General features: G+C 56.6%; 1 protein-coding gene across 2 annotated transcripts in view; it reads right to left on the bottom strand.

Moving 5' to 3' along the window:
* The window catches only part of NTN3 (netrin 3), a 32,523-nt gene extending 18,954 nt beyond the window's left edge, over positions 1-13,569 (bottom strand). The window contains exons 1-3 of one of the 2 annotated variants that reach the window (XM_030284850.4): positions 13,449-13,569; positions 12,924-13,076; positions 3,150-4,145 (exon numbers count right to left, since the gene is read on the bottom strand). In XM_030284850.4, the coding sequence (XP_030140710.1) occupies positions 3,150-4,116 (967 nt within the window). In that variant the 5' untranslated portion in view covers positions 4,117-4,145; positions 12,924-13,076; positions 13,449-13,569. The other variant, XM_030284849.4, reaches the window with a different exon arrangement.
* Between the last annotated feature and the right edge of the window lie 2,432 nt (positions 13,570-16,001).

The raw sequence follows: 16,001 nt of genomic DNA, 5'->3' as shown, positions 1-16,001 counted from the left end.
GGTTTCCAGCACATCTGCTGGGGAGTAGGTGCAGAGAACCCTGTCAGGGGAACTCCCAATGGAAGGGAAAATGTACAGGAAGGGGCACAGGGGACAAGGGAATTACATGTGATCCTCCAAATCCCACCACTGCTACGGAGACTGGTGTTTTCAGGCACCGACATCCCGGGTGGAACAGCACATCCCCCCGAGCAGCCCGCGAGGTTTTCCCAGGAGAGCGCCGCCCCTTCCCCGCCGAGGCCCCGGATCAAAGCAAGACCCGTGCATTATCCCGGTGCTCCGGAGAGTGCTCCTGCCGCGGCGGCCACAAAGGGAACAAGGGCTCCCGCATCACCAGCGAGTGCATCAATTACTTCCAGTGACTGCCTTGTGCTAATCCGCTTCCCCTCCTTCCCCGGGCCGGGTGTTTGGGGCCGGGCTGCTCCCGGCAGCAGTGGGTGCAGGCTGAAACCGGCAGCAGTGGTGGGGAGGCGGAGGTGTAAGTCTGCAGAGATAAAGATGGGGGGTCCCCAGGATCCTGGCAATTCTGCTCCTGCCATCCCCTCTGCTGGGATTATCCTTCGCACAGCCGTCTCAGGCTAAAAGCTGGGGGGATACATTGGTGAGGACACGTCCCTCTTCCCTGCCCTGGACACACAGAGCGTCCCAACACTGGCAGGGCAAGCTCCCTGCGGGACACGCACCCCTGCGGGGTGTCAGGAGAGCCTCCGGTGCCTGCGGGCCGATGATCTCCAACCACCGGGCACCGGGTGTGCGCTCTGTGGCACAAAGCTGGCACAGGGCCCTCTTGCCAAGTCAGCAGCTCGGCAAATCCACTGCCACTGTCCTGGCTGCGACAGCCCCAAACCTTCCTGCTCGCCAAACTCATGCTGACCCACTCAACACTGCAGCACAGCGATGTCCCCACGAACGCCACAGCCACCCCACAGCAGCCGTGGTGGGGTTGTGCCGTGCGCCAGTGTTCAGACCTCAGGCAGTACTTGCCTATTTCACCTGTGCATTTCCCCGAGGCACAAATTCTAGTGAAACAACAAATGTTTGTCCTCACCTCCAGCTGAATGGATGCATGTCCCAGCACCGTGCCATGCTGTAGGACATCAGTTTGTCCCCGTGCTGGAGCAGCCAGAGACTCCCACGCACCGGACTGAGGAAAACCCCTATGCATAGTGCTGGGGTGAGCACAGAGCCAAGAGCTAACACATCCCAACATGACCTGAAGCTGTACCAACCCCGTGGATCCATTCTCACCCCCTTTCTGGGCACTGCGATCCCCCACCCTGGCCCTGGGCTGTCACTGAGCTGCCAAGCCCCTGCATCCACCCACTCTCCTCCTCTTCCTCCCCACTCCCCAGCCACGTCTGACATCCACCACCACGAGTCAGCATCAGCGCTGTCTGACCACAGGACAGAGTCCGAAACTCCGCAGCCCCCAGGCTGAGCAAAGGGAACTTCCCGGGCAGCCTCTCCTTTTAATTGGTGCTAATTGCTGCGTCTGTTCGTGCTGGCTGGGGAGATGTCATTGTTGAAAGGCACAGAGGGGAAGGCTCGGGAAGCTAATCCAGCTTTCAGCCGCTAAGCCATTCGAAGGCGGGGGTGATGGAGAAGCTCTTTCAGGTCCCTTCATAGAGGGCACAAAGCCCGAGAGAGGGAAGGGAGAAAGAAGGGGAGCGAATCAACAGGAAAAAACTACTTTCACACGCAGCTCGGGGAAGGGTCTTTGTGTGCGGGGCTGTCGGGGGTGGGGGGTTGAAGGGATGGCGCTGCGGCCCCGCCTCCTCTTCCCTCTCTCGTTTATCTTTTCAGCTTCATCTGCCAAAAGGGTGACGCAGCTGGGGACTGGATGCTCAGAGCGAGAGACCCTCACCCCGCCCTGGACGAGATGGATAGAAAACCTGCAGATGCTACCCAAAAATGAGCCTCCTCTGGTTTAACCCCTTTTGTGCCAGCAGAGCCACCTCCACCTCTAACGCGCTGCTTTACTGGAGGATGTAGCAGTGAGGCAGGTGCAGAGTGGGGAGTACAAGGGGGCAGCCAGTAGGGTGAGGTCCTCCTTGTGTCCTGGGGGGTTTCCATGGGCTCATGCACCTGCTGAAGGCCTCCCCTGCCTGACCTGCAGCAGCCCCGGGAGGGTGCAAAGTGGAGGGTTTTTTCTGAACTCCAAAACTGATCTTTCTGAAACAAGTGGAAAAACACAAGGGCTGACACATTCCCACAGGGCATGAGGTGGCTTAAAGCATCAGCTCCAGCACTTGCTTTGAATCCACTGCCTTTTTAGCCATTCTTAGAAGAAATCTGCTGTAACATGTATATATTGAAGCGGACAGCTGGGTTCTCAACAAGACATCTATCACAAATACTAACAAGTCCTTCTGACCTCTGGCACATCCACTGAGCCTTTCAGAGGCTGATTAATGGTACAGCTCTCCCTTGTCTCCATCTTCCCACCACCCCCTGAGACCTGGGCTCCTGTCCAGGAGGAGCAAAAGGCTCTTCCTCCCTCTTCCAGACATTCACGGGGCTCTGGCATTCCCCAGCTCCATCCCAAAGCAAGACAAAAAGCAAAAGTCTCCACCAAAATCCCATAAAGATTCATGAGCAGGAGAGCCAACTAATACCAGTTTGCTGTTTTGGAAATGTTTCATTTTGTGACAAAATTTTTAACTTAGGGAAACCTTTGCAAGGACAGACAAGCTAAAACCACCACACAGACTGAAGAAATTTCAAACTGGGAACTTCAACCTCTGCCAGGTTTTTCTGTCTGCTCCCTGTCCCCAAGCACATCTCACAAGGAACTGCTGCAATTGCCCCTCTGGTCCGTGGACAGCTAGTTTGCTGCCCAAGGGAGACAATCCCACGGGGGCATCCCACACTGAGGTCCCACACTGACTGGCTGGAAGACACCAGTGATTTTTGGAAGGGTTTTGGTGCTTTGGCTCATGGTGGAATCACTGTGTCTCTTACAGAAAAACTGCAGCAGAGACAAGGAAGATGGTTGAGCCTTTCCCAATCCCGCAGCACAGGGAGATGCTCCCCAGCATCTCTGGACAAGCACTCTCCATTGCTTTGGCTCAGCACCCATCGCTTCCTACTCTCATGATCTGCTTTAGCATTTCAGCCCCAGAAAACAAAAATGTTTAAAAATGCCTTACCCAGACACTCGTTTGCCTCACGGGCACTGGCGCGCTGCCAGGGCCGGTCGTAGTGGAAAGGCTTGCAGCGGTCGCACTCAGGCCCCTCTGTGTTGTGCTTGCAGTCACACACCAGCTTCTGCTCCTTGTCCTTAACGCAGCGTGCCGCGTGCCCGTTGCACTTGCAGCGCCCGCCAACCTGCAGCTCCCCCACCGCATAGTAGTAGGGGGTGGAGCCCGTGGCCCCCTCCTCCTCAGCGGCATCCCAGCTGCCCAGGTCACGGAAGAGATGCGGGCGGCTGAAGACCACGCGGATGTCCGTGGCTGTCACCCAGTCCTGGAGCACGGGGCTGCTGTCAAAGTCCTGGGCCGAGGGTCGCCCGTCGAGGGTGCTGAAGGCGATGAGCCCCCCGGTGAGCGGGTAGAGGTCGGTGAGGCCATCGGTGCACAGGGCCTCCTGCTCGTTCTGCTTGGTGACCGTGGCTTTGCTGGGCTTGCCGTAGATCTTACGGCACTGGGAGGAGTAGTACTGGTAGGGCACCCAGGTCTTGCCGTAGTCCATGGACTTGAGGATGGCGGTGGACTCGGGCCGGGGCGAGCAGAACTGAAGGCTGACGTAGACTACCTCAAACTTCTTGCCAAGGGAGAGAGTGAGGGTGACGTTCTGGGGTGAGTGGTGGAGGGTTTCCGAGCGCCAACAGGTCATGTTGGAGGCGGTGTTGAGGTCGGTCAGGTAGGCGGGTGGGTGGGCTCGGCGGGGGTCCGAGGCGTTGCAGTGCCGTGTCGGCGGCTTCCCACACGTGCTGGAAGCTTGAACCTCCTTCCCAAAGGCAGCGTTGACAAATTCAGGGATGCAGCGTCGAGGAGCACCACTCTCATCATAGCAAGGGTCTGGGGGGGTCTGCTGGGCCACAAAGGGATTCACTGTCTGGGACAGGCCCAGCATGGCAGTGGTGAGGAGCAGGCGCAGGAGCTGCAGGACCTCCATCCTTCTGGGGAAAGGGAAGTGGCTCCTCCCTGAAGGAAGAACAACAAGAGCGAGTGGTACTAGCAGTGTCATGGACACAGCACCACACGTATTGGGAAGGCTGGTAACGGATGGAAAACTCCCCCATGTCCGGTCCATTACCTGTACCCATCTTTCCACCCTGTATCCACTGCTGCAGTATCCTGGGAGTGGGGCAGGGAGGCAATTACTTCAATAATTGGTGTGCTGCCTCATCCACACCAATCCGTCACTGCTCATCGGTGGGACTGAAATACCATGGAAATGGGAAAAGGGCCTGAGCTTTGGGTGTGAGGCGTTGAAATTGGGGTACAGCCCTTCCCTGGCCTCTTACAAACTGCCCTGTGGTGACAGGAATGTTCCTGTCTGCCAGCAGCCCTGGATGTCACACACAGTTCAAAGGCCCTGTTACTGAATGGCTGACAAGGGCTGGTGGTGAGGAAGAGTTAGGGGAGATCTTTCAGATGCAACAGCAGCTGCACCAAATTATCCACCTGCAGCACAAAATAGCTCCTGACAGAGCAGGAGAAACAGACAGCAGCAAAAACACCTTGAAGGCACATTGTGCAAGAGACAGGAGCTCATTGGGATGAAGACCTGGGGTTCTTGAACACACCACTACTTTCTTTGCTGGCTATGGGCACAGTGGCTTCTCCAAGCAAGGAGCTGGATCCCCTCCATATTCCTCTGCCACATTACCCAGCAGCAAAGGAAGTTATTCTGGCCTCACCCCCAAGAAATCCAGGTCTGGGTCTGGTATGTTTGTTGACTGAGGGAAAAGCCAGGACCAAATGCAGGGCTTTGCTAGGCCCCTCTCTCAGCAGCTGCAGCACAGGGCCAGGGACTTTTAGTGGCTCCCAAGGGATGTGGCCCATCTCCTGAGTTATTGGCTTGAAGAGTGGAAGAGGTCTGGAGGTCACATTCCCTCCTGCTGCCTCTGAATGCATGAAGCACCTCTCACACAAGGCAGATTGGCCACGTCCCATTCTTGCTGTAGCAGACCTCTGAGCCCCCTGGATGGGTGGGTGGCATCAGCCCTGCCATCCCATGGGTTGTGCTGAGCCAAAGCCCAGTTGTCCAGCCTCAACCAGGCCAATGCCACAACCAGACAGGAGGAGGCCATCCCCTAATTGTCCCCCCTTCCACCAGTAAATCTTTACAGGATGACTTGTGTTTCTCTCTGAGGAATGAAAGCCTGTATGACCTAGCCCAGCATCCCCAGCTCCAGCCTCCACCTACAGCCCCAGTGCCACTCCTGCCTGTCCAGCTGCCCACTCTGGCCAAAGGAGGCTCCAAGGAACAGCCCATTTCAATGACCTAGGACCTTCTTTTTGGTTTGTTATTCCATTTTGCAAAGAAAAAGGAGCCATGACTGTGGAAGAAAACAGCCTCCCCAGGCTGCCAAACCACTAATGAGGGAAAGCTCCTCCCTGCCCAGCCACGGTCAGCCCAGCAGCCACGGCCTGTGCATTGCTCCCAAGGGAGCAACAGGGACAGGCATCTCAGCCCATCCTGGGATATCTCCTCCAAGGCAAAACCTGCCCCTGCCACTTCCGTGCTGTTTCCTCATTGCTTAATCCCCTGCTGATGGAAAAAGAGATGTGAAAAATTGGTAGCTCCCTTGGTGGTCCCTGCATCACCACAGCAGCACAGTTCCAGCTTTACCGCAATGCTGCAGAGCCTTCTGGGGACATGTCAGCCCATGGCTTGGTGACTTGGCTGCCAGCAAGACAAAAGATACTGTCCCTGGAGTGCCCAGAGCATTGAGAACGCACTACTTGAGGAGTGTGGCTGCAAGATTAGAGACTGCAGGGATGTAGCTGTTGCCACAGCAGAGGAGGTACCATACCACAGGCACCAGGCAGAGAAGAGCATTCCCCACAGGCAGGCAACCTACAAGGCCCCACTGGGACTCCTGGCCCCACTGCAGGCAGCTGCCTCCTAGGCAGGAGATGAAGCTATGGCTGCTGCCAGATCCCTGCATCTGCTTGTTGACCAAAGGCTGCAGCTGGTGAAACCCCCAACACAATCCTGACAGGATGATCCCCTGCTGCTGAGCAGCACACAGTGGGCACAAGCCCCTGCCAGCCCACTGGTAGAGCCCTGCTCCTGTATTCTCACCCAGTAGAGGGGCTGCAAGGTGCTGATGGATCCCCCTCAACACCTGGCAAGACCCAGCCATGTACTTGCAGAAGCCAACACAGCACCTTCGGCCCTCTGGTGCTGCCAGCCCTCTCCCCCCACTGTCCCCCTCCAACTGCATGTCCCACAGAGGGCACACTGTCAGGTGCTGCAGCTGTCACCTCCCATCCCATCACCCACAGGGCAGCACTAGCAGAGATACAAACCCATGGGAAAACCTCAGCACCTCCTCTACAGGAGGGGAGAGAAGAAACCTCCCAGGGGTCCTCAGCAGCTGCATCCATCAGCTCCAGGAAGAATCAGGATGTATGGAACAAGGAATCTACTAAATCCCATCATCAAAGAGCCTCCTCCACCTCCTCTCTGCTATGTGGCAGCAAGGTGACTGGAGTAGGGACATGCTCAAGCAAAGGCCTTTTAATTTCCTCTCTAGTAAGACACAAAGGTGTGGGGAAACCCTTGCTCAGGGGAAAGTGACAGCAGCAACATCTCTGGTAGCCAGGGGAGAGGCCACAGGCAAAGTTGTTACGAGCAGCAGGTCTAGGACCCAGGACTAGGTTACTACTGATTTTGGCATGCATGGGGGCATGAGCATCTCTTGCGCATCCTCCCTGCCCCAGTGGGGAGCTTTGTCCAGTCTTACCAAAGCACAAGTCCCTGAGGTTCAGTGTCAAAGTTTTGGTGGCTTTGCTGCCGGGGAGCAGCCACTGGGGAGCCAACAGTCACTCAGCAGCACATCAGCACTGCAGAGGCAGGGCAGGAGTGGAAATCATTATCATCCGCAGGACCACACACAGGCACGCACACTCCGTGCTCAGCTCACCCCATTATCCCACTGAAAGAGAGCTGGGGCCAGTGGTCTCCGTGGGCCTCACCTCCGTATTGGAGAGGAGGGCAAGCTGCAATCTGCTCCCTTTTATGCATATTCAGCATGACCCTGGGACTGCCGGCAAGCTGCCAGAGAGGCCTGGGAGTGGGTATTTCTCTCCCTGGTGCCCATCTGCCCCCCCTTTCTACTTCCCATTTTCGCTGCCCCTGGTTCAGATCAAATGGAGACACTGCTGACTAAGCAGAAAGAATTGGGATGACCCCTAGGTGCCAAATCCAGCCCAGCACGTTCCCGGATCTGGCATCAGGAGTGACACGAGCAATGGAGCCCCCTTCCCCAGGACAGGATCCCAAAGGTGCCCCCAGCAAGGCTCCCGGGCGGCTGGCAGCTCCCTGGCACCAGCAGCAGCCGTGGCCGGCAGCAGGGCTCACCCTTCCCGAGGAAGCGGCCACCCTCCCAGCTCCTCCCCAGAAGCGGCTGCATTTTTGAGGTGTGCGATTTCCTCACTCCTCCACCCCCGGAATGCTGAGAGCCGTGCGGCTTGGAAGGAAGTCATGCTGCCGGAGCACTTCAGAAGTGCTTAAAAAAAAAATTAGCTTCCACATCCAACACCTCCACACCCCTTCTCTCTACAAGCACACGCTTCCCAGAGTGACCAGCAGTGTTTCCCTGCCTTGTTGGAGACTTGTCAGGGCGATGCTCCAGCCTACCATGGGCTTCTTTTCCATCATCTCTGCGGGAGGCAGCACCACTGAGGGTGATGCTGGGTGCAGATGCATGCCTGCAGCTCCAGGTCTCCCGATGCTGAGCCATGGGGTAGGTGCTTGGCCCCCAAAATAGAACGGGTGAGGCAAGTGTAGCAGGTGAGGCTAGGCAAGGAGAGCAAACTTCCCACAACGTGGATGCTGGTGCCTACAGCAGGCCCAGGATCACCACCTGGCAGAGCAGGGCCACAGCAACTTTGCTAAAGTAATTACAGGATTAGGTGGAACAACACAGGGCAGGGAGGGAAGCAGGTTATTAACCAGACTTGATCCCAGGACCTTTGCAGCACAGGAGCAGCCTTCTCTGATTAAAGTGGAGGGGAAGGCACGAGTGGTGCTCTGCTGTCGGAAAAATGTGGGCTTAGAGGGCAGGTGACAGCTAAAGCTGAGCAGCCAGCACTGCCCTGGAAGGGGATGGGAGAACCCCAAGGAATGACAGGGGAATGGTGCTGCACTCCTGCTAGGGACCTGTGCTGCTCCCCCAGGTTGATGCTCCTGCACCAATGATGCTGCTATGCTGCAGCCCACTGCATTTCTCCTCCAGGCCAGGACAGCATAGCGTGTGGGGGAATTGCATGACTTGAGGAAAAGATATGGCCTCACTTGGAACTGGTTGAGATAGGAATGACTGGTCCCCATGAGGTGATGCATTAGCCTGTGCACAGAGATAAGGTCCTGGGTGCCAGTGTGGGCCAGGGATAGAGCCACCCACCCACACGGGGCACAAACATGCACAGCAAAAGCCATGGATCAGGAGGCAGAGATTCCTGGGCAAGGATCAAAGGACCTGAGTACTTGAGGGGGGTCCAACAACTAAGACTCTTGGGTAAGACTGATCCAGGAGGACTGCACATTCCTGAACTGTGCCATCCCCAGTAAAGCCCACCAGCATCTCAGATGTTCTCTGTGAAGGAAGCCACTGGGAGGACAGGACAGGACCCAAAGTAGAAGAGAAATTATGTGCTCAGAGAAGCTGAAACCAGGCACAAATGGCCAGAGCATATCTCTTAACCAGGGTGTATCTGCTCCTACAACCTGCATATTTCCTCCTTGTTACAGGCCCTCTGTAATGAGGGCATCTGGACTCCCTTGCCACATGTGCTGTGTGAGCAACCCAATGCAGCTCTGCCCCAGCCCATGAACAAGATCCATCCTGGGGGGCTGCCAGGGTCCCTGGATACCCAGGTCCCTCTCTCACCATGCTGACGCCAGCTTGGGGAAGCTTAACTCCTCCAGCCAACAAACAGAATCAGGCCCAAACTCTGCTCTGGCTGTGGATAAATCATTCCATGTGTTTCTGGGATATAAAAACACAACTGAGAAGTATTTAAAGTGAAAGGAAAAACTCCATGGAGCCAAGGTACTGGTCCAGCTCAGCTTTCCAGAGGGAGTGAGTGTGCGCTGGGAGAAGCTAGAGAGATGCAGTGTGGCCGGGAGTGCTAATCGCCTTCCCAGCCACTAATGGAGCAACTGGTGCCCACTTGGGACACGGTTAATGGCACAAAGGAGATGCCTCACTTTCTTTTATAAGCTCCCTGATCTCTCCTGATATTTAAGTATCAGAAGCTTCCGAGTGCTTATGGCCGCACATCTGCAGGGCTGCCCACTCTGTGCAGCTCCTCGGACTCAGCCCCCTGCACACACAGCTCAGGGGGGCAATTACACAGCAGCATCTTCCTGCAGCAGGCACTGCAGGTGATGGATATTGCAATGCACTCTTGGCAGGTCAGAGCCAGAATTACACAAGCCATACGATACCCTGGCGGTGCCAGGAGACGTGTACAAATTACACTGCACACAGGAAAGGATGGGCCAGATTCTGACCTCAGTGCTTTGGCATCAGCCCGAAGTAACTCCATTCACATCTGGCCAAACCAAGACGTAAGCAACTCCATTCAAATTTACACTGGCATACCTGTGGTCAGGATCTAGCCTGGCTTGAATTAGTTGCAGCCTGATGTTACAAAAGGCAGCAGAGCCCAGATTTCCAAGGTTATCGAAAACAATTAAAAGAAAAAGAAATTCACCATAAAACAGTCCCCAGGCTGCTCAGCTATATGCATGGAGCTGTCAAATGCAGGACACTAGGACACATCCCTTCTCACCAGTTTCAGTAACTCATAAGCCATGCTGACCACAGGAAGGAAGGACCAACACCCAGCATCCCCCATGCCCACTCTGCTCTCCACTCGCCCTGGGTAGAGGAGACTTCAGCATAGTATCACCCATATGATGCAGACCTGAATTCATTTTGCTGCAAAGCTCTTGTATCGCCCAGCTAGTGCAAGCTGGAGATCTCCTCTGAAGTTCCCAGTGCAACAGCAGCTCAAGGAGACATTTGGAGCTCTTGACCTTGCAGGACAAGCAAGCAATGCCCAGATGCATTTGGACTCAATGGTCCTTGTGGGTCCGTTCCAACTCAGGGTGTTCTATGTTTTTTTTCTACCTCATTTATTAACCTCTACTGCATCTTGGCCAGTTTATTTTTTTTACGCAACTCTAACCCCACCGCAGTCTCCCAAACTCCTTTGCACATTCCTACCACCATGTTTGGCTCTACTTAGTGGTCTCAAAAGCATCCCTCAAGGTGCAGAGGGTTTTCCTCCCACTACTCCCAGTGGATGTCAGAGACTCAGAGCTCCAGTCTATAAGCCCTCATTGCTTCCACCCCTTTCCACTCCTTATGAGAATAAAGTGATCCAGTTTCCATAACATCCCTCATTGAGTTTTCACAACATGCCGGGCACAGATGTTGAAAATAGTCTGGATGAATATTTAAAATGGTATTTAGAAATGACAACATTTGGCCAGCTTTGAAAGAGCTCTCACATCAGGCAGAGGATGGCTCACAACAACGGGCTGGAAACACACTGCACTTTGACATCTTTTTTTTTTACCCCCTCTCTGGCTACTGGTACAATATTTCATGCCCCTGGTGTCCCACAGTCTGTTATTGCTTGAGTGCCAGCCAAGCCTACAGCATTAGGAAGAAGCTGTCACGTACGTTTTTAAACATCATGGGGCGAAGCAGAATATGGAAAATCTGTCACATTTCCATACCGAGCGCAAGTATCCTGCGCAGGCTTGGGGAGAGGCTCAAAGGGACACAGAATAATTGCTTCCTTATGGGGCAGGGCCTGACTAACCAGGGTGGGGGAACAGGAGGCAGAGGTGCTGCCTCAACACCCTCGATATGCTGGGCTGCTTTCCTGCTGAAGATGTCTCAGCACACCCCCCAAGGTGTGCACTAATGCTCACCTCCTTCTTCAGGGCTGAGGAAACCCCCTCTCAGAGTCACACCTCCGCCAGCAGTCAGCCAAGGTGGGACCTCCATTCGGTCCAACCCAGACTGAAGACACCATTGTTCTGATGCTCAGAGAGCGGTGGAAATGCTCCTCAGCCTGGATGCCTAGCAGCTTGCATTTCTGGTGAGCATCTTGCACCCAGCTGCATCCCTAGGCCAGGCTTCTCTCTTCCACAGCCTGCAGACACACATCAGCTCCTTCCCAACCTGGCATTACACCTGCCCTCTTCTCTGCAGGGACCTACCCTTCCTTCCACACACAGGTCGAAGAGGAAGGGGTCTTGGGACCTGTTCAGCCCACCCTGCTCTTGGACTGCTGGATCTCCTGTCCTCTCATCAGCCTGCTCCAAACAGGTGTCAGAGCAGCACAGCAGCTCCCTCTGTTTTGTAAGTGGGATACTGCAGAAAAAGAGAAAAAAAAGTTGCCCTCCATCCCTCCAAACACCTTGGAGGCTGCTTTCAGCACACGGCCAAAGCCACATCCCACTCCACTGGTTGCAGAGATCTCTAGCCTCCCCAGGCTCTGAGAGACAGGCAAGAGCAAACTTGGACAGGGAAGAAGGATCTGTGGCATTTCCAAACATGCAGGGCGTACACATCCATGTCTGCATTCAGTATTCTCTCAGCCTGGCTACTGGTCCAACACAAATGCCATGGATGGAGGTGGGGATGCTCAGCCTGGCTTACATTCCATACTTTCATGGGATGAGCTCCCTGATAGAGAAGTATTCATGCCCAAGTGCTGCCTAGATGAGCATCAAGCCAGTGGGACCCAGCACTGCCAGAGCAGCTCGTGCTCCGGCCCACAGGGCCTTCCTCACCCACCCTGCTTGGAGACACAGCAGACTGCCAAGCACCACATCCCCATCACACCAATTAGTCCTCATCCCAAGAAAGGTATTTCCACCCACCCACTCTCCAGCGGGCCAGGGAAGCTGCAGGACGGTATTTTGAGGAAATGAGGTTTCAGCAGCTCCAAGAGAGGAAAGCAAAAGCAAACCCACCAAATGCTTCCCAGCTTCCCTTCCCATGAAGCTGCTCGCTCGCACGTTCCCTGGCCAGAGCTCTCAGCCCAGCTGTGGCTCAAGGGCCAGGTGCTCAGGGTGCTGAGGGTCTCACCCAGCCTGGCTCCAGAACTGCAACGGAACAGAGCATATCCCACGGGAGTGCTTTCCAAAGGCAGCCGACCCAGCCCGCAGGGGAGTCTCTCAGGGCAGCCGTGCTGGGAAGGGACCAGCGATGGGCCCCGGCCCGGGATGGTGACAAGAGCGGTGCTGCCAGCCCCGGTGGCTTTGTGCCGGCGGAGAAGGGCCCGCGGTGGGAGCGGCGGGCAGGGCACCACGTGCAGTGCATGCCCCGTGCCCGTCACCGGGCTGGCACCGCTGCTCGGCCTGGCAGGGCTCCCGCACGGAGCGGGGCCGGGGCTCCGCCGGGCTGCGACACTGCGGGGCTCCCTACAGCGCCGAGAAGCCCCGAGCCGGCTCTGCGGGGCGGCGGCAGCGAGCCGGGCCGAGCCGGGCCAGGCTGAGGAGCGGCGGCGGCCGGAGCTGCCCGGGGACCGGAGCGGCGCTCGGCGGCGGGCGGGCGGCCTCGCTGCGGGGAGGTCCCGTTCTCGTCGGTGAAAGGATGGAAAGGGAAATAAAGGGAGGGTGAGCCCGGGGGGAGAGGGAGGAATAAAAGGCAACGAGGGAGGGAGCGGAGGGGAGGAGAGCGGCAGCCCGGAGCGTCGGGAAGTTGGAGCGCAGCTTACCGCGGCCGGGCAGGTAGCGGGGCCGGTCTGGGCGACAGGTCCGGGAGCGGCGGCGAGAGGAGCCGGGGCCGCGGCCAAGCGGACGGCGGGCAGGGGTAGCTCCTTCCCGGTGCTGGCCGCAGCACGAAGAGAGGGAAAAAAGTGAAGAAAACGCTGTATGGGGAGAAAAGCAATGATAACAAATTTCCAGGGAATCGTGCGTGGGGGACGAAATAAGGCGAAACAGTGGAAAGCGGGAGCGCTGCTCCCGGCGGCGCGGGCGGGTCCCAGCGCCGTGCCCGCAGCCGGCCGCACTCCCACCCGCTCCACCGTACCGCCCGCGGCTGCTTCGACTGCGGGAGGGAGGGGGGAGGCGGCAGGGGAGGGCGAAAAGGAGAGGAAAGGGAAAAGAAAAAACACCCCTTAAGAAAAAAACCAAAAACGAAAAGAAAAGCAAGAATTGGAGAAACTGAGCCCCGACCGCCGCCTGGACGTGGAGTAAAAAGACTCCAATAAATCCCGGGTTGAAAAGAAGGGAAAAGTCACCTCCCCGAGGAAATCAGAAGCAGATTTCGAGCCATTTAATCACATGCAGGGAGGTGTGTGCGTGTGCGCCGCCCGCCGCCGCTGCCAGCCCTGCCTCCGCCCTCCGCCCCGCCGCCAGCCCAGCGGGCAGGGCCGGAGCCGGGCGGGGAGCGGAGCCGCCCCACCGGCACGCAGCCCTCCCCGCGGGGTCCCGGTGCCGGCCAGCGGCAGTCCCACCTGCCGCCCGCCAGCCCCGCCGCGCCCCGGAGCTCGCTCAGCCCACGGCCGCTCCATCCCCGCCGGGCGCGGAGGCTGCGGACCGGAGCCCACCGCGCCGAGGGCTCAGCGGTGCCGCAGCTGAGGCGGCCGATTATTCTCCCTCTGCTCCCCAAAGCAAATGAGGCGGAAGCAGCTCTTCTTATGGAGAAAGCGTGCAGTCCCCGGTCCATCCCGTGGTGCAGGAGCTTTTCACGCGCTGCTGCACCACAGTCGCCCTTGGTCTCTGATTTTTGGGCAAGGAGGGAGAGAAGCGGGGCACTTATGTACCCAGCACAGCTGCCTCCGGGCTGCCCCCGCGGGCTGCTCTGCTATCCCCAGACCACCTGCGAGCGGGCCACGAAAAAAGTGAAACTAATTTAATCAGCTTATGCGAGGGGGCTGGAGGAGAGCAGGAAACTCGGACCTGGATTCTCTCCCTCACTGCGGCCGTGTTCACAGCCCTGCGGCCCCCACATCTGCCAGTTTGGCCTGGGGAACATCCTCTTATAATTGCCCTTGCAATGGATGTGAGGGCGGAGGACAGCACCGGAGGTGGGAAGAAGGGCAAGGTGCCAGCACAGTGCCCACCCGTTACGTTCAAAGCCCCCACCCACCATCACCCTGCTCCCGGGGGACCCCTGGTTAGCCACATCCTGTTGCTCTGGGGCAGCAGGTTGCAGGAGCAGCTCTCCCAGCCGGCTGGCAGATGCTTGCTGAAGGAGCAGACCCCAGCTGGCCACAAGCCCCAGGGGAATTGCTGTTTGCTGCTCTCTGCCTTGTTGCACTAAACACGTTTCCCCTCCTATTCCAGCAGCAGGGATGTGGATAAACAAGAGTGAAGTCACCAGGACAGAAGAGACCTAGGCCATGAGCAGGGAAACATCAAGGCTCTAAGTCCAATGCTATGGGTGTCTTGTAGCCCTCTCTCGGGGACACTTATGCAATTGGAGAGCTGGGCAGTCAAGTCAGAGGCCACAAAAGCAGCCCCAATGCAGATCCCAGATAAGATGCTAATGCAGGGCCAATGTTTGCTTTGTGTGGGATCACACCAGACTGTGGGACAGAGCAAGGCCCAGGGTTGCCAGGACAGTGTGGCACCAGAGACAGGCTGGGATGGTGAAGGCTACAGGGCAAAATGGGACATGGCTAGAAGATCCTGAAGTGACACAAAGCAGGAATTGTCCAAGGGATGGACCTGAAGGCATTTTCCTCACCAGGAAACACAACGACAACCGTGAACAGGAGGTGTAATACTGACCCAGCCTGGCCTGGCTGCTCCAGGATGGTGCTGAGCTGGGGGGCTGCATCACCACAATCTCAGTGCTGCTGTTTTCACACCCTTTAAACCCCCACCCTCCTGTGACTCAAACATGATGCTGGAAGTGCTGGCCACCACATGGAAGAGTTTTGGGACTGCTCTCCACAGGCATTACATCAGTGAAAGCCCAGTTGAGATGGGCAGAAGCTGTTTCCTGAATCCCTGTTTCCCCTGTTCCCTCTTCAAAGGATGGAGAGCCTGAGAGAAAGATGTGAATCTGGATTTGGCAAATGGGAGTGCTACAGATGTCAGCAGGGATGGAACACTCACTGAGGTAGGAATCAGACTGAGACCCTGTTGGAGTTCCTCAGCATGCTGACATCACTCAGTGTTCGCTGCCTTCCTGGGCAGATCTGGCAGGACTGGCAGGATGAGAGGGCAAGCACGCTGTGTTGTTTGTCATCCTGTGGTCTGCAGGAAGCTCTGCCCATCGCAAGGTCCCATTCTTCATCCATTCCTGCTCCTTGTGCCTCATGAAAGCAGAGCATTTGGTGCCAGCCACGCCTTCCAGTCAACAAAGGATTGCTGAAGGGACACAGACATCCACAAGCTGTTGGAGCAAAAGCACCAGCATCAAGTCAGCTGGGGCAGATACAGAATTGTCAAATGGGTTGGAAGGACCTTAAAAGATCATCCAGTCCAATTATACAGCAGGGATATCTTTCACTAGACCAAATTGCTCAATCAAACCTATCCTTGAGCACTTTCAGGCATGGGGCAGGCACAACTTCTCTGGGCACCCTCTGTCAGGCCGTCATCACCCTCACAGGGCAGAATTTCTTCCCAATATCCCTTCTAACCCTGCCCGCTGCCAGTGGGAAGCCATTCTCTGTGTCCTATCACTGCAAAGGCCCTCTCCAGCTCTGATAGAGCCGCTTTGGGATTTGGAAGGGGCTCTTAAGTCCCCCTGGAGCCATCTGGTCCCCAGATTGATGCCCTCTTCTACCCTCTGTACCTTGCCCCCCATCTCCCCTTGCCCTGCAGCACATGCTCAAAGT

Source organism: Taeniopygia guttata, chromosome 14 (genome assembly GCF_048771995.1).
Source record: "Taeniopygia guttata chromosome 14, bTaeGut7.mat, whole genome shotgun sequence".
In the NCBI taxonomy this organism is placed as follows: Eukaryota; Metazoa; Chordata; class Aves; order Passeriformes; family Estrildidae; genus Taeniopygia; species Taeniopygia guttata.
The sequence above is the reverse complement of the archived record's forward strand: the minus strand, read 5'-3'. Positions and strand labels throughout refer to the sequence as shown.